The following is a 26,168-nucleotide window of genomic DNA, read 5'->3' on the forward strand; positions in this document are numbered from 1 at the left end:
CCGGCTAGAGATGTGTCGCAAGCCAGCTCCACTCTGGGCGACTTGTCACATCCAGGAGGAGAGGAAGAGACTACATGGAGGTCCTGGGGCACCCTCCTGGGCCACACAGGTCCCTCCCTCTTCTGGGCTGATTCGTTTTCCATTCCTGGCTGCCCCCACCTTCCCTTGCTGCCGTGCCTGGGGCCGGCCAGCGCCGACAACCCCCACTGGCCCCTCGTCCCTCAGGCCCCACCTGGAACCCAAGCTCCAGGGATCAGGAGAGGACAGCCAAGGAGAGGCCCCAGAGGCCAATTCAGAACCATCTGGCAAATGGTTCCCCGAGTCATACCTAGCAACCCTCCTTCTGGGGACCTCATGGCCCATCAGAGCTGGCTCCATCTCCTATTGGTCTTCACTTTGTACTCTCTCTGTCGGGCCGGTCTGTTTTCAGGGGGCACACCTGTGGGCACAGCTGTAACTTGCTTGCCTCAGGTAGTCATTCCCTCCCAGTTCCCTTTGCAAGGAGTGCCCTCACGCCCCCTCATGCCTACCTATGCCCTGGGTCTCCTCCTCCCTGTACACAGTCCAGCACGCCTCCAGCCTGCTACCTCCCCTGTTCCCAGCCTCCCAGAGCCTCTATTCCCAGTGTGTGTAAGCCACTCTCCTACTAACTGGCCCTGTGCCTGATGGTTGGCCACTTGGCCTGCTGCACCTGTTCCATCCTCCCACCTAGACTGGAAGCCCTGAGGGAGCAGGAAGCTCCAGGTAGAGAGCCGGCATAGCCTTGGGATCGCACAGACCTCACCTCAAATGCCAGGTCTGCCTCTACTAGCCATGTGACCTTGGGCAATTTCCTCAGCGCCTCTGGGTCTCAGTTTCCCCATGTGTAAATGGGGACGACGCATAGTTGTGCCAATTGCCCTCCCATGTAAAGCTGCCTGCTCACAGGTTCCTCAGAGGGCGAGGGCTTTGGTTTGGTTCACTGCTCCATTCCCAGAGCCTCGCACAGTCTGGGCACACAGTAGGCATTCAGTAAATATCTACTGAATGAATATTGTTTAGTGATTGAATGGATTGATCTCTCTTCCTTTGCTACCCCACCCCGCATTTGTGGCAGGGACTCTGTTATGCACCTTTTTGTGCCCCTGATTTTGACTTGGACAGTCTCTAGAAACATCTACAGGTTCCTCTGCAGGATTTCTGCTCTGTGTGTCCTGTATTCACAAAGCTCAGGACAAAGATACAGTCGGCAGGGCATGAACCCCTGGAACAGAAGGGGTCCTACTGTGCTCTAAGCCACTCTGTGCCCCTGGGCACCTCACCTCTCTAATGGCAGGAGCAGTGCCAGTGGCCTAAGGTCTTTTCTGGCTCTGACCCCTCAGGTCCCCCTCGGCCCTCAGGCCTCTGCCCCTCCCTCCCCACCCTCCTCGTGCCAGTCAAGGCACAGAAGTGGTCATTGTAAGTCAGAGCTGTCATGGCAGGCAGCCCAGGGGCCTAGGGTTGGTTTGCTGCTGAGGTTTCAAGGCCCCATCAAAGAGAAGGTGTGGATTTGGTTTCTGCCCCAGGGAAAGGAAGGCTCAATCCTGATATCTTTTATGAGGGCATCAGGGAACACGAAGGAGCTGGAACGGGGATCAGGAACAGGCCAGGGGAGTCCCTAAGAATGGTCATTGTCACAGGACGAGCTGGACCTGACCACTGAGACGCAGACCATGGTGAGAACTGGGGTGGCCACAATGTCTGCTAGGGGCATCCAGGTCTTGTTCTTCCAGCTGCTGTTTAACCACTTCTGGGGCCCGGCCACACCCAGGCTCAAGGACCAGCCAGGGCCAGGCCACCACCGTCATTCACAGGCTCCACCTACCTCCTGTCTTGACAGAACTGGGCCCCACCCCCTCTTTCCACCTGGGGCGGGGAAGCCTTCAGTGACAGGCCTGGCAGACAGGATTGCACAGAAGAATGTAAAAGAAGCCCAACCTGGGGCCACCCCAGAGAAGTCCCTGACCTCATGCATGACCTTTCTTCTTTGGAGGTCTCTGGGACAAGGAATGGCCTGGTAGACTTTGTGCATACAGGTGACAACAGTCATGGACCTGACTTCAGCATTTTATAACAATGTGTGTGACTCAGGCGACTGGCTCTCAGCCCTCTCTCCTCTTGTGAAGTCGACTCAAACCTGCCCGTAGCGATACTCATAGCAGATGGCGCGTGTAGCACCTGTGCCCCGCTCAGCGCCTAGCCCTACCAAGGACTGGCACTCTCCTTCTTTGGTAGAGCACTCAGCCCAGACTGTGTCACCACTGTCGCCCCACAGCAACCACCAAGTCCTGGACTCTGAAACTTTGGGCGAGAAGTTGCTTTGGCTAGCTGTGGCCCACCACTCCCAGCTTCCCGCAACTGATTGCTCAAAAACCCGGACCTAAAGAAGAAAGTAAACAAACACACAGCACTTCGGTGTGGAAATGCAGCGCACAGAAGGAAACCATTAGGCGCAGAGCAGCTAGACATGTCATCCAGTCCAGCAACCCCACGGCGGCTCCAGAATCAAAACAGCCTGCACACAAGGCCACATTCAGCTCCCATCTCTGGTTTCTCCCTACAATCAGGCCTCGCCCTCATCCCTGTGATGTTAGTTCTTCACTTGGCACTGCCTGTCACACAGCTGTCTAATCCTGAGGGCTGCCCAATGCTGCCTGAGACCTGAGATCTTTAGAAATAATAATGGTGCTTTTCCAGCCTCCCCTTACACATGAGCATGTGCACATGCATAAGCACGTGTGTATACACACACACACACAACACGTCCCACCTGATTCCCAGCACAACCCACTGCAGAAAGAATTCCTAGAATCCTAAGCAGGAAGAGGAACCCTCTACCAAATCCCAAGAAAAGAAGTGCAAGGCAAGGTCCCTGGTATCCAGATTTATTTTACATTCTCTTCCAAAGGGGCTAGGGGGTTGGGGAGAGCTGGGGAGGCAGGGGGGCAGCACACATCAGTCTCCCTGGCAAACATGTGGGATAGGCCAGGGCTCTTGAGGCCCACCCTCCCTGGGCACTACAGCAGCAGGACAGACGCACAGCCCAGGCCCAGGGCTTGGCAGCCTTTGGGAAGAGGGGGGCTTTTTGGTTAAGACCTCTCGCCAGGCCTTGAATGCTAAGGAGGTGCTGCATCCATCCCCCATCTCACTCCCAAGCCCAGCTGGAAGCAGGAAGGCAAAGGGGGCAGCAGGCAAGCTGGAGTGAAAGGGGAGGAGTCCCCTCCCCACCAGCGGCCTTTGGTCTCTATTAGGTTAGGAAGCTGGTCCTTGTTAGAGGAACCCCATGGGGGTGAAGCTGGGAGCCAGTCCCTGTTAGAGGAAACGCCACAGCAGGGTGGGGGTGGGAGACGTGGGGGGGTCTGGTCTCAATAAGGCCTGGAAACAGTCTCCACTTCAAAGCAGACCTCTATATTTGGGGAGTGGGGTAAGAGAGGAAATAAAAGGGCCGTGAGAGGAATGCGTGTGAGCTGTGGGTGGGAATCAGTCCAGGGGGCTTCGAGGTGGCTCCAGGGGAAGGGCTGCTGGGTTGTCTGCAGATGCCAGCAGCCAGGTCCTGGGGAGGAAGACGTAGGGTGGGGGGTCCTCTCTTCCTCCGGGAAGTGCTACTGCTCCCCACCCCATCCTGGCTGGGCTCTGAGTTGCCACTGAGACCACTCACACCGGGGCTACATAATTTCCAGGGAACGTCCCAAATTTCTGCGTCCTCCGGGAGACACCTGAAAGAGGAAAGACAGAAAGATCATTCCCCACACTTGTTTTTTTTTAATAGGAATGGGGGTGAGGGCCCTGCCCCCTGCTGGCAGAACTAAGAACTGCAGGGCAGTCCCTGTTCCAGGAAGGGAGGACTCCTTTTCCTCATTCCTGCCCCCTAGTGGCAGTTTAGATAAGCAAAGCTACACTCACTAAATTCAAGAATGAGAGACTGATTTGAGCACTCAACCACTGTTTAACTTCACACACAGCAATAAATAACCCCATTCCAGCAGGCTGGCATTCTGATTTCCTTATGAGCAGCTCACGCGCACCCTGTCCCCGGGCCTTGCTGATACCGTTTCTCTGACTGGAGGGCTTCCCTTTTCTGTTCCACCATCCTTCAAAGCTCCTCCACTTCCTCCAGGAAGCTTTCCCTGACCTACACTGCCCCCAATGATAACCACCAGCCACCTGTGGTTACTGGGCATTTGAAATGCACTCGTGTGACAGGCAAACTGGACTTTCTAAACCTTTCCTTTCAAAGCACTCGTGGCTTATACCACCAAAGTGGTGCTTTTTCTTCTTGTTTATATAAATCAAACCTTTATTAGTAATTGCAAAAAAATTCAAAAGCAGAAGTGTACAGAGTAAAATAAGAACGTGCCCTCAGCCGGCCCCTCTGAGGTAAGGGCTGTTAACAAGTTAGTGCTTCATAATTACTGGTGTGTCCAAAGTTTGGTCAGCAGTGAGCTGCTGGGATTCAGGTGAGAAAGGGTAGGCTGCTAGGTCAAGGGGCAGCCCTTGTAGCCCCCCCCCCCTGCCTAAGCAGCCCCCCGACCCTTCAGGCCCTACAGTCTGCTGCAGGGGGAGCACTAGTCTCCGGGGACAGGACCAGCCTCGAAGTTGAGGCCTGGACAGGACCCTCCCACCTTGGGGAAACAGGCCACATGAAGCCTGCTAAGTTGGTCACCTTGAAACAGGCCAAGGCCAACCTGAAGCTTCCGGCTTTAGTCCACTGCCTGAACTGCCCCTGGGCCAGCTGTGAGGGCTGGGATCTTTCTCTCCTTTTGGTGGAGGGGGTTAGGAGGAGCTAGCTGCGAGCTGGGGTGGGGTAGGGGACACACAGGTAAGAGACTTGGTCCAAGTCTGCACTGACTTCATCAATGACCCTGGGCCTCACTCCTCTTGGAGGTGCGAAGTCAACAACATAAGGGCTGGCTCTGGGGAGGCATCCAAGGCCAGGCCTTCCCAGCAGCCAGACCGGAAGTAGGTGTGGGGGGGTGTTAGGCCATGAATCTGTGCTGAACCACCACTGGCAGGCAGTAGCACGCACCCAAACCCCCACCCGGACTCTGAGATACCCCCTCCGGCCTGCCCCCAGCCCAAGCCCCTCCCCCAGACCCCGAGATACCCCCTTCCGGCCTGCCCTCCCCAGCCCACCTGCCAGGCCCACATACCCACAAACCAGCCATCATCACACTGCTGCATGACATCCACCCGATCCCCTTCTCGCAGCTCCAGCTCATCCTCATTCTGGGGCCTGTACTGGTACATCGCCCGGTATCTGGGGGAGACATTGCCATGGCAACCACCGGAGCCCTGGCCCCTTCCCCAGACCAGGTCCAGAAAGTCTAAACCCAAGGGATGCCATTTCCCTGTGAATTTCCCAAGGTCCTTCTGTGCTCCCATTAGCCCCCCAGCTCCTGGAAAGACAACTCGGTCTGGCTCCAGTGCGTTCTTTCCCAGGCCTGTTCCCTGCCCTTCAAGCCCCAACCACCCAAATCCTGCCTTCTCAGAGCTCCCAGTGCCTTCAGGTCTGTTCTACCAGTTCCTACACTTACACGTCCTGCATCCATGCACTAACCTCAGGGCAGGAAACCCAGTGAGGAGACTAAAGCTGGGGGCGAAGTGTGGGAGTCTTGTTCTAAAGCCACAGGACTGGCAGCGACATGTCAGAAACACCACAGACAACTTGGCCCCCTGCCACCAAACTGCCCATAAGCACTGCCAGCACTAGCGCCACCAGCAGGAATTTACCAAATCCACCTTGCAGGGAAGGGATGGGCTACAGAGGTCAGTGTGCTCAGCTCTGGCCACTGGCAGCGCCACAGCCCTAACCAAGCAACTGCAGACAGTACTCACGGGGTCCAGTGTATCTGAGTGGTGTTGGGGGAGGCGGTCCCCAGATCTAGCGGACGGCTGGAGTCTCCAGGATGGGACACCGCTGACCCAGGGGTGCTGAGACTCTGGGGGTCCACAGGAGGAAAGGCGGGTACATGCAAGCATGAGGGCGGAGAAGTGAAACGGCTTCCCCTGGGCCAGCGCTTCCCACACTGCTCGTCTGATTCTCTCAGGCCCCTCTGCACAGGGGGTCTGTGACCATTTCACTTCACTAGTGCAGGGAAGCTGAGGCCCAGGCAGGGTAAGTGGCTGGTGTCTGAATGCTGCACGGACAAAGCATGGAAAGGAGGAGGTCCGTGCATGGGCTCTGCCTGTTCCCAATGGTTTGCTGAGTGGAGGGATGGCTGCAGGCGCCAATGGGCTTGATTGTGCGCTGGCAGAGTGGGGACCAATGACTGCCCTCAACTATAAATTTTAGTTCAAACCCACCCAATTATCCTCTGCAGGGGGATTATTATCCCCAGTTTGTAGGCGAGTAACATGCTACAAGTGAGAAAACCCACATCCAGCGAGTGCAGGTCATCTGCCCAAGGTCACACCACCGGCGAAGGGCAGACCCCTGACTCCTGGCCCCATTTTATTCAAGAGGCTGACACAGGCAAATCACAAAAGTGGAGTCTGGAGGGTTAGCAGGCCTGGGCTGGCTTTGGGGTCGCACCTGGCGCTGGCTAGCTGCCCTATCCTTCTGGGACTGTTGCTCAAGGGCCCAAATCTCCTGGAGGGCTCTTAGGTCCACAAAGCCCAGGTGGGGCTGCAGAGCCAGGTTCTGCCCAGTCATCCCACCAGTCTATCCTGGGGGGGTCTGGGAATGATTCTGAGGTGTGTCCTTATCCAGGAATAGGGGATGTGCTGTGGGGAGTGGGGGTCAGCTCTCTATCTGAAGTAGGTCACCTTACCTGGGCTTTGGGTCTGGGCTCCTGGGTAGGGAAGGAGAAGCCAGTGCGGCGGGGGGAGGTCCGGCCCCCCCAATCGGTGGAGTCAGCTGGGCAGCGTGGCGTTAATGGGGAACTGGGGTGACGGGTGGCCAGACGGGCAGCGGTCAGGCGAGGAGATGCAGGGAGCTGGGGGCCGTCGTCACAGACGCGGAGCCGGGGCTCGCGGCACACCTGCACGTAGCTGGCCGGGAAGATGCCTTGGCGGCCTGTGCCTGAGATGCGCCCCTCATACCAGTTCTCATTCACCTTGCGGATCAGGCAGATACGCTCCCCCTGGTGAAAGAAAGGAGTCAGAATCTGAAGGGCCCTCCTGGGCACCGTGCGCCCGAGACTGCTGACGCAGGACATCCCGTTAAACCTAACACCTTGCCCAGAGGGATCCGACTGAGAGGGTCGGTGGGTTATGCAGAAGTCACACAGGTAGGAAGTGGCATCGTCAGGAGGCAAGCCCAGGCTGCCTGGGGGAGCGAGCAGAAGTCTAAGCTCTTCCCACAACACGTGGCTGGTTTGGATCAAGTCCTGCCTCTCTGGGAAGCCTACATGCATTTCCCCTGTGTTCCTAGCTCTCTCTCTCTCTCTCTGCAGAGTTCCAGGCATAAGGGAGCCTAGAGGCTAATAACACAGATCCAAACCAGGCTCTGCCTATTTCAAGCTGTGTGGCCTTGGGCAAGTTACTTTGCCTCTCTGAGCCTTCGTTTCCTCACATGTGAAGTGGGGATAACAACACTGTTACTGTGAGAAGCAAAGGAGGAGCCATGGCAGCCGGGTAAGAAGCACTGCATAGGCATCAGCCAACACTGCGATGCCTGGGTCCAGTCCCTGCCTCTAAACTGGGTGTGTGATCCTGTCACCACTGCATCAACAAACAAACTTCCAAAAACAAAAACCAACAACAACAACAAAAAACCAAACTCCCCGAGGGCAGCTAGAGCATCCACAGGTCCACATGCTGACTCATGTCAGGTGGGGTTGCCCTGGGGGGATGGTCTCCAGCCTTCTCCTGCCCTCACCTCTCTCCGCCCAGCCACCCTCCCTACCCTGAGGCCAGCTCTTCCAGGAGACACTCACTGGGGGCATTCATGGCCTCTGTCCCCAAAATCAACCAAAGAGAGAGACCAGTTCCCTGCTTCTAGGGCGTTTTTCAAGCTTTCTTGACTACGATCTGTAGTAAAAAATGCGTTTTAATAATAACCCAGCACACACATACACCTGCCTAACAGTTTGATAGAATACCCTTTCTACACACGAGGCATTCTAATATTTCCGTTTTATTCTTTTAAAAATGACTGTGACCCACACAGCCTACCAACTTGGAACTGAAAATAGCACAAATCTTCTAGAAGAGTTGGACTTTTAAAAAAAATTGACTAAATTAAGGGAAACATATCCAAAGAGACTGAGAAAAAACTGGAAATACTGGATAAAGATGGGTACATCTTTTTAAAATGTTTTCCTGCACATATTTCCTTATGTCTTCACCAGTCCCCGCTGGCCCCCCCCCCTTCCTGCCTGGACTGGACGCACCTTTCGGAAAGACAGCTCCACGTCCAGGTCCCCCTTGAAATTGTACTGAGCCACAGCTTCTCCATACTCCAGCACCTGGTAGGTCGGGGGCTTGAGGGGCTTGGGGATCTCATCTGCAGGCAACACCTACAGGAAGAAAGGTCATGAAAAAGGTTTGGCCTGCGCATCAACTGAGCACAGACCTGGGGCTCCTGGGACAGGGAGGCAACAAAGAGAAGGTGGTATGGGCAAGATCTGTCTCCAGGCCAGAGCGGAGACAGACATCAGACACAAGCCTGGGGTGGTCAGGGGCAAGCACAGCCAAAGGGGTGGTGAGTCCCAGAAGAATCCTGGAAGAGAATTTCCACTAGAGATATGTGGAATGGGCATTACTGGAGTACGCAGTGACAGTGCAAAGATGGGAGCCAGTCCGATGAGAGAGGTGAACTTGGAGAGCAGAAGGAAATGAGGAGTTCCAAGGAGCAGGGAATACCTGGTGACCTGTTCTAAAAGAGAGGATCTAACATTTTACCATTGCTGAGAACTGAGTGTCCTCCTTCCTCCCCTTCTACCCCAACAAGCTCCCAGAATCCCCATGCTCTCTTCACTTCCTATTCATAAGAATCAAGAACCTACTAAACTATTTTATACTAAGATGTAAATGACTGATGACATGGAATACTGTATATTTTGTGGAATTTCAGCGTCAGAGAGATTGTTCTGAGGATAGAGGCGGCCTACTGATACCTGTCAAACCAAGAGCCTAAATTAAACAACAACCCAACCCATGGGCCAAAGTCACAAAGGAAGTGAGAAAATAATTTGAGTTGAATGAAGAAAACAAAATATCAAAACCTGTGGGATGCAGTTAAAGCAGTGCTTAGAGGAAAATTTATAGCATTAAATGCTTATATTAGGGGAAAATGTCTCAAATCAATAATCTAAACTACCACACTAACAAACTAGAAATAGAAGAGCAAACTGGACCTAACACAAGCAGAAAAAAGGAAATAATAAAAAGGCAGGCATCAATGATATGAAAAACAAAAATAGAGAAAAATCAATGAAATCAAAAGTTGGTTCTTTGAAAAGATAAAACTAACAAATCTCTAGTCAGAATAAGAGAAGACACAAGTTACCAATATCAGGAATGAAAGGAAGGACATCACTGCAGATCTTACTGACATTAAAAAGATAATAAGAAAACATTATAAACAACTTTAAGCTAATTAGGTAACTTAAGTTCCCTAAAAAACACAAATTCCTTAAAAGACACAAATACCAAAGATAACCTAAATTCCACTAACAATTCAGAGCCTGTCTCTGGATTCAGATTCTGGATCCTCTAAACAATTTATCTCTGAACCTTAGCAAGCCCATCTGTAATGTAAAATGGGGCTGATCTACCCTTTTTCCAGGTTAATGAGAGGAACGAGAGAGGTGATACAGTTGACTCTGAACACAGGTTTGAACTGCAGGCGCTCTACTTATGCATGGATTTTTAAAAATAAATACGGAGAGTGCCGAAAAATGTATACACATTTTAAGTAAGGAAAAAAACTATCAATTGTAATACTCAACATATACTGATAACAAAAGACGAATACAAGTCACGTTTGACTTCTGCAATTACAAGAGGTGCTCAAAGTGGTTACCATCAGTGTCCAGACACTTCTGATTACAGCAAACTACTGCTTGAGCATAGACAACATCTCTTAAAAGGTGTATACACTTTTTTGGCAGCCCCGTATGTTGGAATTTTTGGACATTTGCAACAACTTGAAAAAACTCACAGATGAACCACCTAGCTTATAAATATTGAAAAAAAATAAGAAAAAGGTTATGTCACGAGTAAAACATATGCACCTATTTTCTCTTCCTTATTTTTTTAAATAACGTTTTCTTTCTCCAGCTTACTTTAAGAATACAGTATATAATACTTAGAACACCAAACATGTGTTAACTGACTGTTTATGTCACTGGTAAGGCTTCAGTTAACAGTAAGGCTATTAGTAGCTATGTTTTGGGGAGTCGATGTTATACGTAAATTTTCGACTTTAGTAGCGTCAGCGTCCCTAACCCCTGTGTTGTTCAAGGGTCAACTGTTCACGTGAAGCAAATGATGCATACAAGATCTTGCACGGTTTACGTATACAAGATTCTTAAACCGTCACATACTTCGTACTCTTGCCAGTTGCAATTAGGATTCATCCCAAAGACAACTTGAGAGAGACGGATTCTGCATGGTGAGAATCTGGGACACTGACAGGGCTGGTGGCCCCTGGTTCTCCCCTGGGCTGGGTTCCACCTTTAGCCCTCATTTAACAAACATTTCCTGAGTACAGGCCAAATGCCAGGCCAGCCCCTGCGGGGGCCAAGGGTACATACGAATGGGGCTGAGATATGGCCCTTGCCCTGGAGATCACAGTTTCACATCTGAGGAAACCAGTGAGATGTGGCAGCCAGGGCAGGAGCTAAGCCATGGATGGATAAGGGCTCTGCACACCCACCAGACCTCCCGGGCTCCTGCTCACCTCCACGTAATTGGCAGGGAAGATGCCCAGCCTGCCGTGATGTTCCCCCTCCAGCCAGTTCTTGTCCACCTCCTTGTGGATATAGACAATGTCACCCTTCTTCAGAGTCAGCTCCCTGCAGGCCAGAGCAAGGACCTCAGCCAGAGCTGAGATCCTCCTAGATCCTCCTTCCCTTCAGACCCTGTTCAGCAAACCCCTCCGCCCTCTGGGGATGCCCACTGCAGCCCTGCCCTCCTTCTCCCCCAGAGTGCAGAGCCAGCCCCACGGGGCAGGGGAGGGGAGAGAAGGGCACTTACTTGGGGGACTGTGCCTGGAAGTCAAACTTGAGTCTGGCAGCCTTCCTCTATGCAGGGGGAGAGGACAGAAGGGGTGACCCCGGTCAAGCAGTCGTCAGGACCTACCCCAGCCCTTCCTGCACCCTGACCTTACTGCTCCCACCCCCTTACCTTCTTCTCTTCCTTCCTGGCAGGGCTGACCCCTCGTTCAGAGGCACTACCGTCTGTGAAGAAGCACGAGCTCAGCTTGGGAAGGCCACTCTGGGGGTTGGGGACGGGGCTGGGATACGGTTAGCTCCCCCTACGGGCACCAGTGGAAGCAGGGGGCTCTAAGATCTTTCTGCAACGCCCCCACCCCACCCCCGGGGGTACCAGCGTATCTGGTGCCTAGCGGCAGGCATCTGGTAAGGCAGGATCTGGTCCTTACCTCGGGTTGAGGAAGGGTACACAAAGTCCCTACGACCTAAGAAGGGGCTTCCTCCATCCGCCATTCTGTGTGGGCTCAGGGGCCTGGAGGAACCCCGGTAAGGTGCATTCGGGGAGCTGGGACTCCAGGCGGAGGCCGGGCTGCGGAGACACAGGGCGTGAGCCACCTGTCTGGATTCACAGCCTGCCCGGCTCACCCTTCCCTCCAGTTACAGCCGCCGCCTCCCGCCACCCCCCAGGTCCTGGGCTCGCACAGGACGTTCCACTTCCGAGCTGTGGGCCGGGGAAGGGTGCGGCCGGGCCAGGGAGGAGGAGTGCGCTGGGAGGCGCCGGCCGCTGGGTCCTCGGCTGGGGATCGGTTCCCCCTGGGGACCGGGACAGCCCCCGGCGCCCAGCGGCGCCCCGCACCCTGCCGGCCCCCGGCCCCCTCCGCGGGGCTCCCCCACCCCGCGCCACGTCCCTCCCCGCGCCACGTCCCCTCCCCTGGCCACGTCCCCGGCCGCCACCCCACCGCCCTCGGCGCGCGCCTGCCACTCACCGCGCGGGGAGCCGCAGCTCCCGGGACCGTCGGGGCGTCTGGGATCCCTGTGGGGGGGGCGGCGGTCAGGGCCGGGACCCGGTCCCGCGGCAGCCGAGGCCGCCGCCTCCGGAAAAGTTGGCGGCTCCGAGGGAGGAGGGTGGGCGGGGCGGAGGGACGCGGGTCTGCAGTCGCCGCGGGCGGGCCGGGAGCCGGGAGTGGCCAAGGAGCAGGGGGAGGGAGTGCGGAAGCGGGAGAGCGGCCCTGGGAAGCGGCCGGGAGGGGTGGGGGTCCCTGCGGGCCGAGGTCCGGGGGCGGGGCGCGGAGTCCCGGCACCCCGACGTCAGGCTGACGCGCGGTCGGCCTGGAAGGGTTCTCAGGGGTCACTTGGAAAAGTCCACGCCCAGTCTTTTACAGACGAGAGCGCAAACAGGCATGAAGCCTGCCCAAGGTCGCGCGGAGTGCGGCCCGAGGGACACGTCCTGCTTCCCACCCGCGCCCGGCCGCTGCCGACCCCGGCGCCCAGCACCCCCCGCCCCCCCCCCAGGGGACGGGAGGCCGGTACCTGGGGCGATGGCTGCCGGGTCTCAATAGCCCGCAGGTCCTTGTCCAGTTCCGCGCTCAGCTTGGCCAGCTCTCTCTCCAGCAGGACCTGGGGCGGATGATGGGGAAAGACTTGGGCGGTGGGAAAGGAGAGCGGAGGCGGGGAGGGACGGAGAGCAGTGCGCGGTGTGGGGGGAGCGCTGCTCAAAGGTCAGCTATGAGAAGGCCAGTGTGCCTGCCTGGAGGTCTCAGGGTATCGGGACGGCCCTCCCTCCTGACCCAGCTCACCGTCTGGCACTCCCGTGAGAATCCCGTGGGACTTCCTGATAGTGCCTTAGTACCACTTTCTTTGTCGTGTTACACCTTTGTTCAACAGCTTGCAGGGCTCCCGGTTTCCTGGCCCATCATGTCTTCTCTGGTCTTCCCCAACCTGGCTTCACTGTCCCCAACCTGCTTCCCCTCCCACTGCCCTTCCAGCCTTTGCCTCTGCGCCTCCCCCACCCTCAGTGCCCACTCTCTGCCTGGCCAAGCTTTTGGGACTCTTGAGAGCCCAGCTCCACCTCCAACAACATTTCTTGATAATTCCAGTCCACACCGACCACTCCCTTCTTTGCTCCTCCTTGAGTCAACACATGTTTGAGTGCCTACTTATGCCAGGCACTGTCCTGGGTGCTGGAGACACAGAGGTAAGCTGTATGGGACTGGAGAGGACCACAGCTTTGGGTCCATGGCCTTTGCCCATAGTCATTGGGGCCAACCAACACCACCCAGAATCTCCCTCATTTGTCCCCCAACATTGCTGCCCCCCCACCTTCCATGCTGCACTCACTTCAATAGGTTGGGAGGGCTTCTCGACAGGGTCATCCACCAGTGGTTTCTTAGGCTGAGGATGGGAAGGGTGAGTCAGATTGGGTGAACTCGCTTTCCAAAATGCACTAGCTGAGGGTGGTGTCCACTCCCAGAGGGCCAAGCCCACACTCACCTTCTGCCCAGTCTCTAGTTCCTGCAGAAACTGGTTCCAAGATTCTTCCGTCCAGACATTGTCTGCTTTCTCTCGGCATCTGGGCACCTGCATGGATGTGGGTGGGCATCAGCTTGAGTAGTGGGGTACTGTGACACTGGGCAGGCTCAAAGAGCAGGCTTTCAGGGCCCTGCCCCTCCCCTATGCCCACCGGATCCTTCCTAAGGATTCTGGGCTTTCCTGGCTGCCCAGGCCCCAACTGAAAGGGCATTATCTGTGCTCTTTCCGTAGGGGGGCCTGGCCAAAGAGCACCGGCTGCTGGGGGCAATGTGACAAGGACGCTGGGCAGGCTACCTGATTTGGGGCCTGGGGCAGAGAAGAGGACGCTCCAGGTTTGAAGGTCCTTCTAGAATACTCTTCAGAAAGGTCCCAGCTTCTTCTAAAGAAAGGGAAGGGCATCTCTTTAATTTCCTTTTAGGGAAACTGGCATAAGTGAGAACACAGCCCTGGTAGAGGGAGCTGCACCCCCACCCCACCCTCACCCTATCCCCACCTGCTCTGGGCTGTGAAGTAGTGTTAAATAGTGGAAAGTTATGAGATCCAACTTAAAATCCCAATTCCACCACTTAGCTTTTTGGCAAGTTACTGAACTCTCAGAGCCTCAGATTCAATACCTACAATGTGAGAAGGAGTTCCTACCTGCAACAGGGTGTGGTGAGGCTTAGGTGAGGGGCCCTCTCCTAAGGGCCCCTGACCCTACTGCTCCCACCCCCTTGTATGTGAGATGCCCAGGAGAAGGCCTGACACACACGTGCTCCATGAGTGGCCAGTCCCTCTCCTGCTGGCTTTGGTGAATAGCCTGCCTGTGTGTTCAGTCTGGCTCCAAGACTATGGCTATGTATGTTTGTGCTTATTTAATGAAGACTTACTGGTCTTTCTGGGTGCCACGCCGAGTGGTCTTGCACCCATGCCCAAGGATGTGGAACTAATCCTCATCCAAGTAAAACCCAGAGCAGAAAAAGAGCCGGCAGCCCTGATGCAGGAGCACTGCACAAGTTATTTCTGCTCCCTGGGCATCAGTTCCCTGGGGGCACTGGATTCAGTGATGTCATTTGGGGACCACTCCAGCCACATTCCAGGCACTACATTTGCTTTAGTGACTTTCCAGGGCTCCCTTCATGGGCTGGCTTAAATGTTCCAGCTTCTGCTGAGTTTGAATATTGCCACTAAGTGGAATCACTGTACCAAGCTTATCAAATGTTGGAATGAATGTCTGACCGGAGGGTCAAGGTTTATTAGCTGTGCTTATGACTCTATTCTCTTACTTTAAAAATAATATTGGTAACAATAGTGATAATGAGAAGGAAATACATCATTCCTAATTTAAGGAAGCTCTAGTTATAATTAAGCCTGTATATTAATAATGTTTGTGGAGACTTGCCATGTGCCTTAATCCTCAGAACCACCCTACAATCCCCACTTAACACATGGGAAACTGAAGCTTCGATTGGTTAAGTTGCCCAAGGTCACATGGCTGGTGGTAGCACATTGGCTTGAATCCCAGAACTCTGGGTCCAAATCTTGAGCTGTTAGCTTCTATTTTATTGGTGATACCTAGAGTCCCAGGTCGGTTATGGCTATGCTGATGAGGTTAATCAAATCCCCCCACCCCTGGAAAGGAATAAGAACCTCACTGATTTCACTGGGAACAAAGCTTCTGATTCCCAAGGTGGGCTTGAGCCCTCCAGACCCTGGCAGCTTGGGCTTGGCCTGTGTGGTTTGCACAGAGAAAAGCAGCTGCACCTTCACTTCTCTAGAGAGTTCCTCTCTCAGCAGCACCTGGGAGGAAGCTAAGGAATCCTCCATCCTCTTTTGTGTTCTTTCAGGCTTCAGAGTGGATGGCCATAGGTCCACACCTAGCCATGGGCATCCCCTCCCTGTACCCCATATGACCTATGGTTCTTTGGGTTGATGAATTCTGGCTGCCAACTACAAAAGCATCATGGAAGGGTCCTGACCAAGAATGGGTGCAAACTTCACCCCTGCCCGTACTCCCTTTGGGCCCTGACAGGGAGGGGCATATCTGGAGCAATGGGGACCCTGAGAAGGGGCTGAGGCCCACCTGCCTGCTCCAAGGTTGTGCTGGCTGTGGCCACCAGGGGGTGCCAGTGCCATAAGGAAGCCCGCGACCCTCTGCAGCCCTCCCACCCTTCCCCACCTTGGCTCACCCACTCAGAGAGGACGCCTGGCCTGGCCTGGAGGCAGGTGTTTGCTGGGGCCCTGGATGCCTTGAGTCTGCAGAGGTGGCACAGGAGGAAGCCACTGAAGGTGAAAGAAGACGGGTGGGGGGAGGTGAGAGCAGGGGTTGGGGGGTGCCTGGCTGACCATTGCAGGTTCTGGCACCCATGCCCACCCACTCTCCTGGGTAGCTCACGTGAACAGGGGTGGTGTTCCAGACCACTAAGTGTGGGCTTGGCACTAAGAACTTTACACTCTTTACTAAATCTTCAAAACAGCTCTGGGGTAGGTGGTGTCTTCATTTTACCGATGAGGAAAGAGGCCCAGAGAAATCCCAGCCAGGGCTGGGCATTCACTGAACAATGTAGCTGAAGCTCTTAATCACCACCTACCAGGGGATCTGGAGCTCATCAGAAATGGGCTATACAAACTTCTCAAGTTGAACTAAGCCAACTGGGGAGCCCCAGAGCTAGGTGTGGCTGCAGGGAGGGGCAAATGCAGGGCCAGGCTGGGAAGGGCCACCCGCCGCACCACCTCACCTTTGGGTGCTTCCTCAAAGGGCCAGTCCAGCTGCAGGTCTGCGGGAGCAGAAAGGACCGGGTCAGGGATGGGGCAGCAAAGGAGGTCGGAGCACCCTGTGAGGCTGCTTCAGTGGCTCCCAGCCTCCCTCCTGCCTAGAGCAGGGGCCGAGGGGCTGAGTCAGAGCCTGAAGAATGTCCCGAGGGAGGGAAGGAATTAGGAGGGCAGTTCTGGGGAGGGCTTGAAATGCCTTTGGCTGACTTAGGGCCTGCGTGAGCCAACCTGGGCAGTGGATGTGCCCAAATCCTCCTCGTCCTCCCTCCCTAGTTCCCACACACACCCTTTCGCTGACCTTTGCAGACCTGCTCTCAGCATGTCAGGTCAGGGAAACTGCACTTCCTCTCCTCCCTCTTTCCCGTTCTGCACTCTTCTAAATGCTTCTCCCTCCTCCTTTGCCCAGACCCACTCCTCATGGTGCTCATAACTTTCCAGGGCCTCCTAGGGAAAGCTGCTGACCAGCCCACCCACTCGATCCCCTTGGCAGGCAGACGTGCCCCAACTGCTCCCCAAATGCCAACTGAAACGCTCTCCTTCCTCCTGCTCCTGGACTTTTCTGCTTTCCTTTGCAGCAAATGGCTGGCCATAACTCACACCCTGTCTCCAGTTCCCCTTCCTGTTAAGCAGGCTTCAGCCTTCCCACTCTTGCTCCCCCCGCTCTTTTCAGGGATCCAGTGACCTCCACATTGCCAAGTCAAATGGCCAGTGGATGGGCCCAGCAGCAGCATTTGTCACAGCGGATCCTTCCTCCTTTTGAAATTCCTCTTCCACTTGGCCTCAACCATTCTTCCTCCCGCTCTGGAACCACTAACCATCCCAGTGCCCAGGGCTCAGTCCTTGGGCCTCTCAGTCTCTCCATCTCCCTAGGGGATCTTGTCTAGTCTTCAGGCTTAAAAAATAACACCTATTCCAGGGATTCGGAAGGCTGCACATTAGAATTACTTGGGAAGCTTTACATCAAAATCTCTGAGTGAGTCCCAGGTATTTCCATCTGCAGCCCAGGCCTGGCTCCTGAGCCACAGACTTGTGTATTCACTGCCCACTCAACATCTCCACCACTCGCGGATTCCCCGCAAGCAGAACTGCAGGCCTCTTAAACCTGCACCCCCCACAGTCTTCCCTGCGTTTCCAAACAGCAACTCCATCCTTTGACCCGCTCAGGTTTAAAGTCTTCTGTGACTCCTCTCTTTCACACTCCATCTAATTCATCAGCAAGTTCCCATCATGTGGCCTTCGAATCTCACCAGGCCCACTGCTACCGCATTGTGTCTCTAATCTGGATTGAAGCCAGGCCCCCTAACTGGTCCCCTGCCTCCACCCCTACCCCATCTCTTCCTGACCTGGCAGCCAGTGCGAGCCTTTCCAGCCATCACTTATCAGAGCACGCCGGCTCAGAACCTCCCGGGGGCTCCTCAGCTCTTGCAGAGTAAAAGCCGAAGTCCTTCTAATGTCCCCAAAGGCCCTCTGTGCCTAGATCCCATCTCCACCACATGCCCCCTCTCACTCCAGTCCAGCCTCTCCTTGATGCTCCAGGATATGCCAGACCTGCTTCTGCCTCTGGGTCTGCATTGCCCGCTCTGGTGCAGCACTCCCCACCCCACCCCCACCACTCTGCAGGGCTAACTCCACTCCCTGAGTCCTCCGCTCCGCTGCCACTTAGCAGGGGCCTTCCTTGGCCAGCCTTCCTCCCTGGGCTCTCCCTGGCCCTTTGCTCCCTAGCACTGATCACCATCTGCCATATTGAGTATTTATCTGTTTATTCTCTGTGTCCCTCTGTCTTAAGCTTCACTGGGGGAAGGATACTCTTGTTCCGTTTTATCTTCGGAACCTAAAATAGAGTATTGGCCAAAGGACTAACTGAATGCACGAGTGATCTCGTGGCTTCCCCGTACCCACACAGGAAACAGGGGACAGTGTCTGGTCATTGTCTCCCCACCCCCCAAGGACAGGGTAGCTCCTTCCTTTGCCCTGTTTTAGAAACCAGTCACCATGGAACCTGGGGTGGGTGGAGAAGACCTCCCTGAGCAGGCAAGGTCCTTCTTCCGTTCTTCCCTCCTCAAGCCCCAGGGGCCAGAACCCACTCAGGCAGAGAGAGGGCCCTGGAAGTGTGCTTCACCTGGCATTTTGCGGTGAATCTGCTGGAACATTCTCCGGTACCAGTCCCTGGGGCTGTCGACACTCTGGGATCAGAAAAGGTAAGGTCAGGCCAAGCTCCCAATATCAAGCCACAGAAGTTTTTCCTTACTGAGTCCTTTCTCTGGCCACCCTGGGAGCCCGAGTGGGTGGGCCGTCATGGTGTCTTTAATGACAACAATTTCGTGTAGCATGTGATATAGGAATAAGACATATGGAAGGATCCCCATCAGTGATGGTCCCTGAGATTTGGGGTGGTTTACGCTTTTTCTCTTTGCTTTTCTACAGCTCTGATGTTCCTACAGAGAACATGTGCTTCTATGTAATGAAAACTAAAAGCAATAATAATATAGGGGAAATGGTATTTCGCATCCCCTGCCTCAACTGAGACTCAAGACAGCCCTGGGAGGCACGAAGGGTATGTTACTGACTTCCGATTCAGATGACAAGGTGCAGAACTAGAGGCAGGTGGCTGGCTCAAGACAGGCAGGGGATGGAAGGAGGGCAGGGCCCCTCGGAGCCTGGACCCAGAATCCATCCATGCCTGCCACCGCATGAGGCCTTCTCACTCAGGACTCTCGCTCAGTCATTCAGCCAATCATTCACTCAGCAAGCATTTCACGAGCACTGGGTCAGGCCCTGGGGCTATAAACCTAATAGGGGTCCCTGCCAGGGTCAGCCCCTACAGCAGTCACCTTCTACCTTTGGGAGCCTGGGGGGGCATTCTAGATCCTCCCTTAACCCACAAACCACTTGTGCAACTCAGACACACGAGTGCCGTCATTTTATGGGGCCCACCATCCCCCAAAACCCATCACAGATGAACCCCCATTTTAGTCTGAAATGTTTGGGTACAGTCTTGTTCACCCCCACTTTACTTCACAGAAGCGGGGCTCAGTGTGGGTCCCTGGGCCCCATCCATCCATGGTACCCAGCCCTGGACTCACAGATCTGGGGGCAATAGGCATGCCGCTCTCATCCACAGGCCCGATTCCCTCGTACTTGACCCAGCGCTTGTCCCGGCGTTTGCTGTCCTTGGTCCACGTGGCTGACCAGTTCTGAGGATGCTGGGAAGCTGGCGTCTTCTGGGTCCCCGAGGGCCGGCTCCCAGGGCCTGGCCAGGTCTGATACCAAGCAGGGTCTGCGGGAGCGTGTGCATGAAAGCATCAGCCACAGGCAGGGGGCCCACCTGACCTTGCTTGTCCCTTAGCTCCTCAGAATATTGATCCCTGTGGGTGTGAATGTGTCAACATCGCCTTGTCTGTCTGAGTTGATGACGCAGACTCTACAAACCTCTCCATTCCCAGCAGTATCACAGGCCTGTGTGTTTATTTTTTAGTTAAAGTGAATAAAAATGGATGTCGTCTTGAGAAATCTGTGCCCAACCCACCCTGTTTTCCTGGAGCTGTCTTAAACGCTTCCATCCGGAATCAAGGCTGGGAAGCATCACTTGTAGAGAATGCTGGGGCCGTCCCAGCTGGGGAGGCAGCAGGGTGGAGCAGAAAAGATGCTCGGCTTGGAGGGGACAACGAAACTAACTCAGACCCCGGCTTTGCCACATACTGGCTGTGTGACCTTGGGCACAGCAATCAACTCCCCCCCCCCAGTGCCTCAGTTTCTACTTCTGTAGAATGAGGGTCATCATGGCAAGGGTTCAGGGAGATGTAGTGGGTGTGAGCACAGGGCCTCAGGCATAGTCAAGAGGCTCTCGATGAGGGGCAGAAACTCATTCCACAGACAAGGCTCCCGTGTCCTCAACTTCTCCAGAGCCTTCAGCCCCTCAGATCATAGCGTAGGAGCAGAAAGGCTTCAGGGTATGCCTCTCAGCTCAGTCTCTGTGAATAAACATCTCTGCAACTTACTTCCTCACGTCGACACTTTGCCAGGACACTTTGCCAGGACGTCGAGGGACTACATGACATAAGGTTTGTAAAGTGTCTTTCCAGTGTCCAGCATTTGTTAAATGTATAAACTACTTGACACAGTGCCGGCCTCAGGAGAATACTCAAAAAAGGATGGCAGCCACCTCAGGAGAGGAGTGGGCCTCCCCACGGGGGGCCTGCACAAAGAATGTTCCAGGATCTCCAGGATCCTGGGGCCCAGGCTGTGGTGACTCCTAGGACACCAGGAGCTGACACACTCTCAGAGCTGCCTGCCCACCTTGTGCCGGGCTGGTGAGTACAGAGTGCAGCCATCTTTACAGCCTGTCGTGGGGTTCGTCCCCCACACCCTCCTACAGCCAACATACACTCACATTCCTCCGCTAGTCCATCCCCAATCTAAGCTACTCCCTGTCCTGCTGGCAGCCCCCGCAGCCCCCACAGCAATGTCCTCTGCACACTTCCTTCCCCTGGCACTGGGGGGTAGAAGAGGGGAAGAGATGTGTCAGCCTGTTCTCTCCCACAGCTTTCACTCTCACCCGTCAGCATGCTCACACAGGAAGGGGCAGTTAGCTGAGCTCAGAGGCCCCCTACCCCTGCATGCCCAACACAGGGTGGTGCCAGATGGCAGGGCCCCGGGGAGCTGTGATCCCCCACCCCCACCTGGAGAAGGTTTTCCTGAGCAGACCCACCTGGGTGCCGGGATGCCTCTCTCCTTGGTGGGAAGTACCCATTGCACACGGTCCTGGGAGCGGGGTCATGGAACTGGAAATTAAGGGTGTTGGAGCCACCATTCCGGATCACCGGCACCTGTGGGGAGGGGCCAGGAGCAGCAGCTCAGGCCCAGAAGGTTCCGCAGAAGGGAGGAAGGGATGGCTGCCAGGGCACAGTCATACCCCATGCTGAGGGCTTGACCCTTTTGCTGGAAGCCAGCGAGAGCTATCCTCCAACCCCCTTCCCGCCCTCCCGTCCTTTCATCTTTCTGCTCCACACCTGTCCTGCAAGGTCCCCACCAACTAGGGGCCCACAGTCACCCTCTCTCTTGTTCACTCACCCGTGTCCCCCGGGAGGATGACCCTACATGGGCTCGGAGGTGGCCAGGGATGAAGTCATCCAGGCTGAGCCCAGCTGGGAGGCTGCAGGGTGGGGCCTGCATGCTTGGGTCAAGGTCGGAGGACTCCGGGTGTGCCAGGTCCTCTGCGGGTCCTCTGTGGGGAAATAGGGAGGAAGGGAAAGCCCGGCTGGGCCTGGGTTGCCTGTACCCTCAGGGTGGGGGAGGAGGGGACAGCTGTGGGAGAGGGTCAGGGCCAGCTGAGTGGGAGCTCCAGGACCCAGGAAACAGGCCACTGCGGGCACCCGCCTGCAGGCTGCCAGTGCCGGCTCCCAGAGGTACAATGGGCTGCTTGTTAGGCCCTGGGCAGGAGCTCCGGGTGGGAGTGGGGGAGGGGAGACCGGGCGAGGAGGAGGGGAGGCTGGCCAGGAGCAGACCTGCTGGACAAAGCTTCAGGCGGGCCTGCTGGCCAGCCCCTCTGGGGCTCTCACTGCACAGTCAGCCCGCTCCCCCATAGGGAAGGCAGAGGGAACTGGGACAGCTGGCAGAGGAGGCCTGGGCACTCGGGACTTTGTTTCACTTCCCTCTGCCTCCCGCCTGTCCCTGTGTGAACATCCCCTCACCAGCAGGCACAGGGGTTCCTCAGGCCCAGGAAGAGGCCCTGGGCAACAGCAAGGCCGGCCACCCACTGCCCAGAAGGTCCAAGGATCCAGGGAGAGGGAGAGTGTGGGGGCATTTGCAGGCAGCAGGAACCACTCCTTCTGAGCTCAGAGGCGTATCGGCTCCCTTTTTGGGCCTCTTTGGCTCCAACTGATGCCTCAGAGGGCTCAAGGTGCCAGTGAGGGGTGGGGGCAGAGAGCAAAGCCGTGGTTAAGAGCAATGGATTCGCGTATGGAGGGGTGGTGCTGACACACACACACACACACACACACACACACACACACACACACCACTTTTTCCTACACCTCCAGGCTGTTTTTTCAACAGAGGGTCTTCCTGAAAGCAGCAAATCTGACTGGTCAGCTGGGTTCTTTTGCCCCATGCAAGTCAGGCAGCCAGGAGATGGAAGCAGTGGGGCTGCCAACCAGGGCTTTGCCTCCCAGAGAGCGGTGGTAAGAAGCTGATTGCTCCTCTCCTCTGCTGTTGGACTGAGCCAGAAGCAGAGTCAACCATCTCCACCTTCTGGGGCTCTACCAATTCTGGCATTTTTGTTTCCTTAGGCTTGTGTGTGCCTGTGGGGTCTGGGGGCTCACGGGAATGCAGCAAGGGCCTTGTGAAGTGCCATGTGTGTGGTGGAATGTAAGGGCAGTGCCGTGAATGGGACTTGAGGGGGTACCATGGTGTGCGGGCATGGGGACATCATGGGGGTTGTGGGTGCAGAGGGGTGTCGGCTATCAGTGTGGGGAGGGTGCAGTCATACAAGCAGCACAAGAGTTATAGAGACCAGAGGGGATGCGGTACAATAGAGGCTGTGGTTACCCAGCCCCTGAGCAGGCTGGAGGGTGTAGACCAGGCCATGGCAATCCCCTGTCTCTGGGCTGAGTGGGGATTCCTTCTGACCCTTGAAAGGCCGATTGGGGACATAGCTTTCCTGTGCCCACCCCTGGCTGTGGGGGGAGTAGAAGGCTGAGGCTAGAGGAGGGACAGTGCACCAGCTGGATTGAATTAGGACTCCTACCAAAAGCAAAACATGCAGACACACCCCAGTTCCTGAGGCTCTCTCTCCCCTTGCAGGGGAAACCAAGGCAGAGGAGAGTGGGAGGCCAGAGGGTCTAGGCCAGGGGCAGGCTGGTTCCTAGCACCACGCCCCTCCCTGCCCAGCTGACTGCTTAAGGCTAAGTTTCGAGGTCAGCACCAGCCTTCTCTACCCGTCAGCTGACCCAGCCTCCTTCCCTGCCTCTGTCTGTCCCACCCTGCTGTGCTCAATGAGAACAGCCCACTAGCAGTAAGGCAGGGCAGGAGGTCCCCTTACACCACTTGAGTTTTCGGGGGTGGCTGATCCTTGGGGGCCCAGTCTGGCCCTCCCCAACCTGCTCCCTGTGGCACACCCCGGAGAGACATGCAAGGGGGTGGTGGGGAAGGGCGGGCTACGTTTTTCTCCTGGCAGCCCCGCCAGAGGAAATTGGCCCTGCACCTGGCAGAGGGCAGAGGGTGCCAGGAAATCTCGGGGGTCCTCCCAGAATTCGCTCTGGCTGTCCTTCACCCCAGCAGCCAACTCTAAAAGGCTGGAAGAGGTGGAGTGGCTGTGCTGTGGTCAGGGACTCCTTCCCACCTGCAAGCACTGCCCTGGCTTTGGGGGCTCAGCCCTAGGTGTCTTCTCGGGTATTTTCCAGCTATGAGTCCACGTGGACAGGACAGGTTTTCTCGAATTTCACTGTTTTGTTTCGAGGGCGACTTCTCCCCTCTTCCCACCCCCGAGTTTGGGGCGAGGACCCCAGGGGGCGGGCTCTGTGCCTGGCCTTCAGGCTGGGCGCAGGCACGTGCCTCCCCGAGTGCGCCCCCGCCTGCTCTCCGCCCCCTCTTCTGCAGACACCTACCTTGCACGGCAAGCAGGTGCAGGGGACTGAGGACGCCCGGGAGGGCGGGAGCATCTCGGCCGGGCTCCTGCCTGGTGCGGCCGCGGCGCGCCCTCGGGGAGGGAGGGCGGGGAGAGGCCCGGGCTGTGCCGTCCACCCTCGTGACCGGGTCAGGCCGGTCTCCGCGAGGCCGGGCGCCCGAGGAGGAAGAGGGATGGACGGGGCCGAGCGCGCGCAGGGAGGAAGGACGAGAGAGGCGGGCGGCGGCGGTCAGCCTCCCTCCAATCTGGACTGGGAGCCGGGGCGGGGGGCGGGCTCGGGTCCGCGGCCCCAGCGTGCGAGTGGCCTCCGTCGGGCCGCGCCGCGAGGACGCTGTGGCCCCGGCCGAGGGGGCCGGGCCGGCCGCGCGGAGGCGCCGGGAGGGGCCGCCAGGTCCCCGGGGAGCGCGCTCTGGTTTCCCAGCTGCTTCCCCGGCCCCCACCGCCCGGCTGGCGTCGGGGCGGGCGCGGGGGGCGGGGAGCGCCACTCAGAGTTTCCAGCGACATTTCCAGCGGGTGGGAAGGGAGCCGCTGCACGGCGGAGCCAGGACCGAGGGCACGAAGGATTCAAGCGCCGGAGCCGGCCGCCCGGAGACGGGCCGCCCTGCAGACGGGCTGGGGCCCAGACGGGGCGCCCCCACAGCGGAGGGGCCGAGCGGGCCACGCGAGGGGCCGCCCCCTCCCCCCGCACGTGGGAGAGAGACCTGGGGCCTGCGTGAGCGCGCGTCCAGGCGTGTGCAAACACCACAGGCGTGTGCACACACACGCGCGCGCGGGCGCTGCCACCCCGGGCGCTGCTCACACTGCACGGCCCGCGGAGGACAGCCCGGGGGCCAAGCGGCCGAACCGAGCCGTCCCCCGGGCGCGGCGCGCCCCTGAAGAGGATGAGGGCGGCTCCCTTTGGCGGGGACGGGGTGACGGGGTCTTGGTGTTCCCACACACCGCATTTGTTTTGATCTCGCTGCTTTTCCGCTGTTCCCGCGGCTCTGACAGCCGTCCCGGGAGCCCGCGCCCGTTGGCTACCGACCCCTCTGGCCACCCATCCCTTCCCGCCTCACCCCCTGGCCTCTGTGTACGCACAGCGCCTGCGATAGGAAGTGAGGGTGCTCAATGAATGTTCTCTGCTAATGGAAAGACTCGGGAGGCCAGTACTTCTAGTCCCCGGCTCGGTTCCGGGACGCCAAGCCCCCAAACAAACCAACAGCAAAGAGGTATTAGGCACTATCAGATCTATGTTGGGAGTGTTCACTGATAAATTACGAGCATATGAAAACATTTATTGCATAGGTACTGGGTGTAGGATTGGTGCCCTGAGGCCACCATGCACTTTAGAATGTTTTCCAGGTACATTATTCAACTGAAAAGTTGAGAAGGAAGGAAATGGAGAAAAGATGACACGTGTTTTTGTGTTTTTTTTTTTTTTAAATCCCTACCATCACTGGTGCTATTAGCTTTATCTTTTCTCAATTCAGTGAAAAGGGCTACCTGGGTTGTGGTGAGCCAGCGTGAAATAATATCACCAGTGAACAACAGGAGGAGGGGACGTTAAGGCTGAGGAGAAGCTGGAGAGAAGAGAGGCTGCTGGCTGGCCAGGGCTGCAATGTGGAAACAGACCGGCTGAGCTTGCACAAGGGGGACCATTGGCTGCACTCGTGGAAGCAGATGCGAGGTTTCCAAGGAAGAGCTTTTAAATGGTTACGGGGTTCCGAGTCTAGCCCCGTTGTGGGGCACTTAGTGTACTGAGCAGGGAGCTGAATGAGATCCCCTCTAAGGCCCCTTCCAAGAATCTGTGATTCTCCCAGAACACTGGAGGGATGGGGAGGGGACGGTCGCGCGGCCCGGAGAAGACAGCTGCAGAACGGAGGGCTGGTGGCAGCGCATTTTCCCTCCTCCAAAGCTTGGACACTTACTTCCCCACCCCTTGTCACCATCCTCTTCCCTCCCCCAGAGACAAAAGATGTGCCCATTTCCCTTGTCACCAGTTTTGCTCCCCACCTGTCACGGTCCTCACGACTAAGAAGGGACACATCGCGTTCGTGTTCTTCCTTGTTCTCCAAAGATGGTGACATGGAAGTTCTTCCAACTCCAGGAATTCTGGTCATGCCCACTCTCGCCAGCAGCAAGCTTCTCTTATTCTCTAGGGCTCTGAC

The 26,168-nt window shown here is 56.4% G+C and overlaps 1 protein-coding gene across 6 annotated transcripts; it reads right to left on the minus strand.

Annotated features, from left to right (window-relative positions):
* Window positions 1-2,886: 2,886 nt before the first annotated feature.
* On the minus strand, window positions 2,887-26,168 carry SORBS3 (sorbin and SH3 domain containing 3). Of its 6 annotated transcripts, none has more exons than XM_081075848.1 (21): window positions 26,014-26,168; window positions 21,468-21,621; window positions 21,106-21,223; window positions 19,481-19,674; window positions 18,517-18,580; window positions 16,364-16,402; window positions 15,815-15,908; window positions 13,941-14,025; window positions 13,608-13,694; window positions 13,455-13,508; window positions 12,648-12,734; window positions 12,104-12,150; window positions 11,567-11,706; window positions 11,311-11,363; window positions 11,161-11,207; window positions 10,865-10,979; window positions 8,352-8,477; window positions 6,789-7,100; window positions 5,854-5,957; window positions 5,169-5,275; window positions 2,887-3,734 (listed from the first exon to the last, which is right to left on the minus strand). In XM_081075848.1, the coding sequence occupies exons 1-21, from the start codon at window positions 26,118-26,120 to the stop codon at window positions 3,673-3,675; spliced, it is 2,196 nt and encodes a 731-aa protein (XP_080931974.1). In that variant the 5' UTR covers window positions 26,121-26,168; the 3' UTR covers window positions 2,887-3,672. The 6 variants fall into 6 exon arrangements, with proteins under 6 accessions (XP_080931974.1, XP_080931977.1, XP_080931976.1 ...); XM_081075851.1 differs by lacking the exon at window positions 26,014-26,168 and adding an exon at window positions 24,002-24,343 and having other exon boundaries at window positions 15,815-15,881; XM_081075850.1 differs by lacking the exon at window positions 26,014-26,168 and adding an exon at window positions 24,002-24,330.

Source organism: Rhinolophus hipposideros, assembly GCF_964194185.1.
Source record: "Rhinolophus hipposideros genome assembly, chromosome: 16".
NCBI lineage: Eukaryota > Metazoa > Chordata > Mammalia > Chiroptera > Rhinolophidae > Rhinolophus > Rhinolophus hipposideros.

What these genes read in the sequence shown, in the direction of transcription:
- SORBS3 (XM_081075848.1), bottom strand. Translation starts at nt 26,120, where the DNA reads ATGACCAGAATTCCTGGAGTTGGAAGAACTTCCATGTCACCATCTTTG. An exon ending in GAGCTGCGGCTCCCCGCGCG is followed by an intron (nt 11,707 to 12,103) that starts GTGAGTGGCAGG and finishes GTGTCTCCGCAG; the next exon opens with CCCGGCCTCCGCCTGGAGTC. An exon ending in TCCCTGCCAATTACGTGGAG is followed by an intron (nt 8,478 to 10,864) that starts GTGAGCAGGAGC and finishes TTCTTCCTGTAG; the next exon opens with GTGTTGCCTGCAGATGAGAT.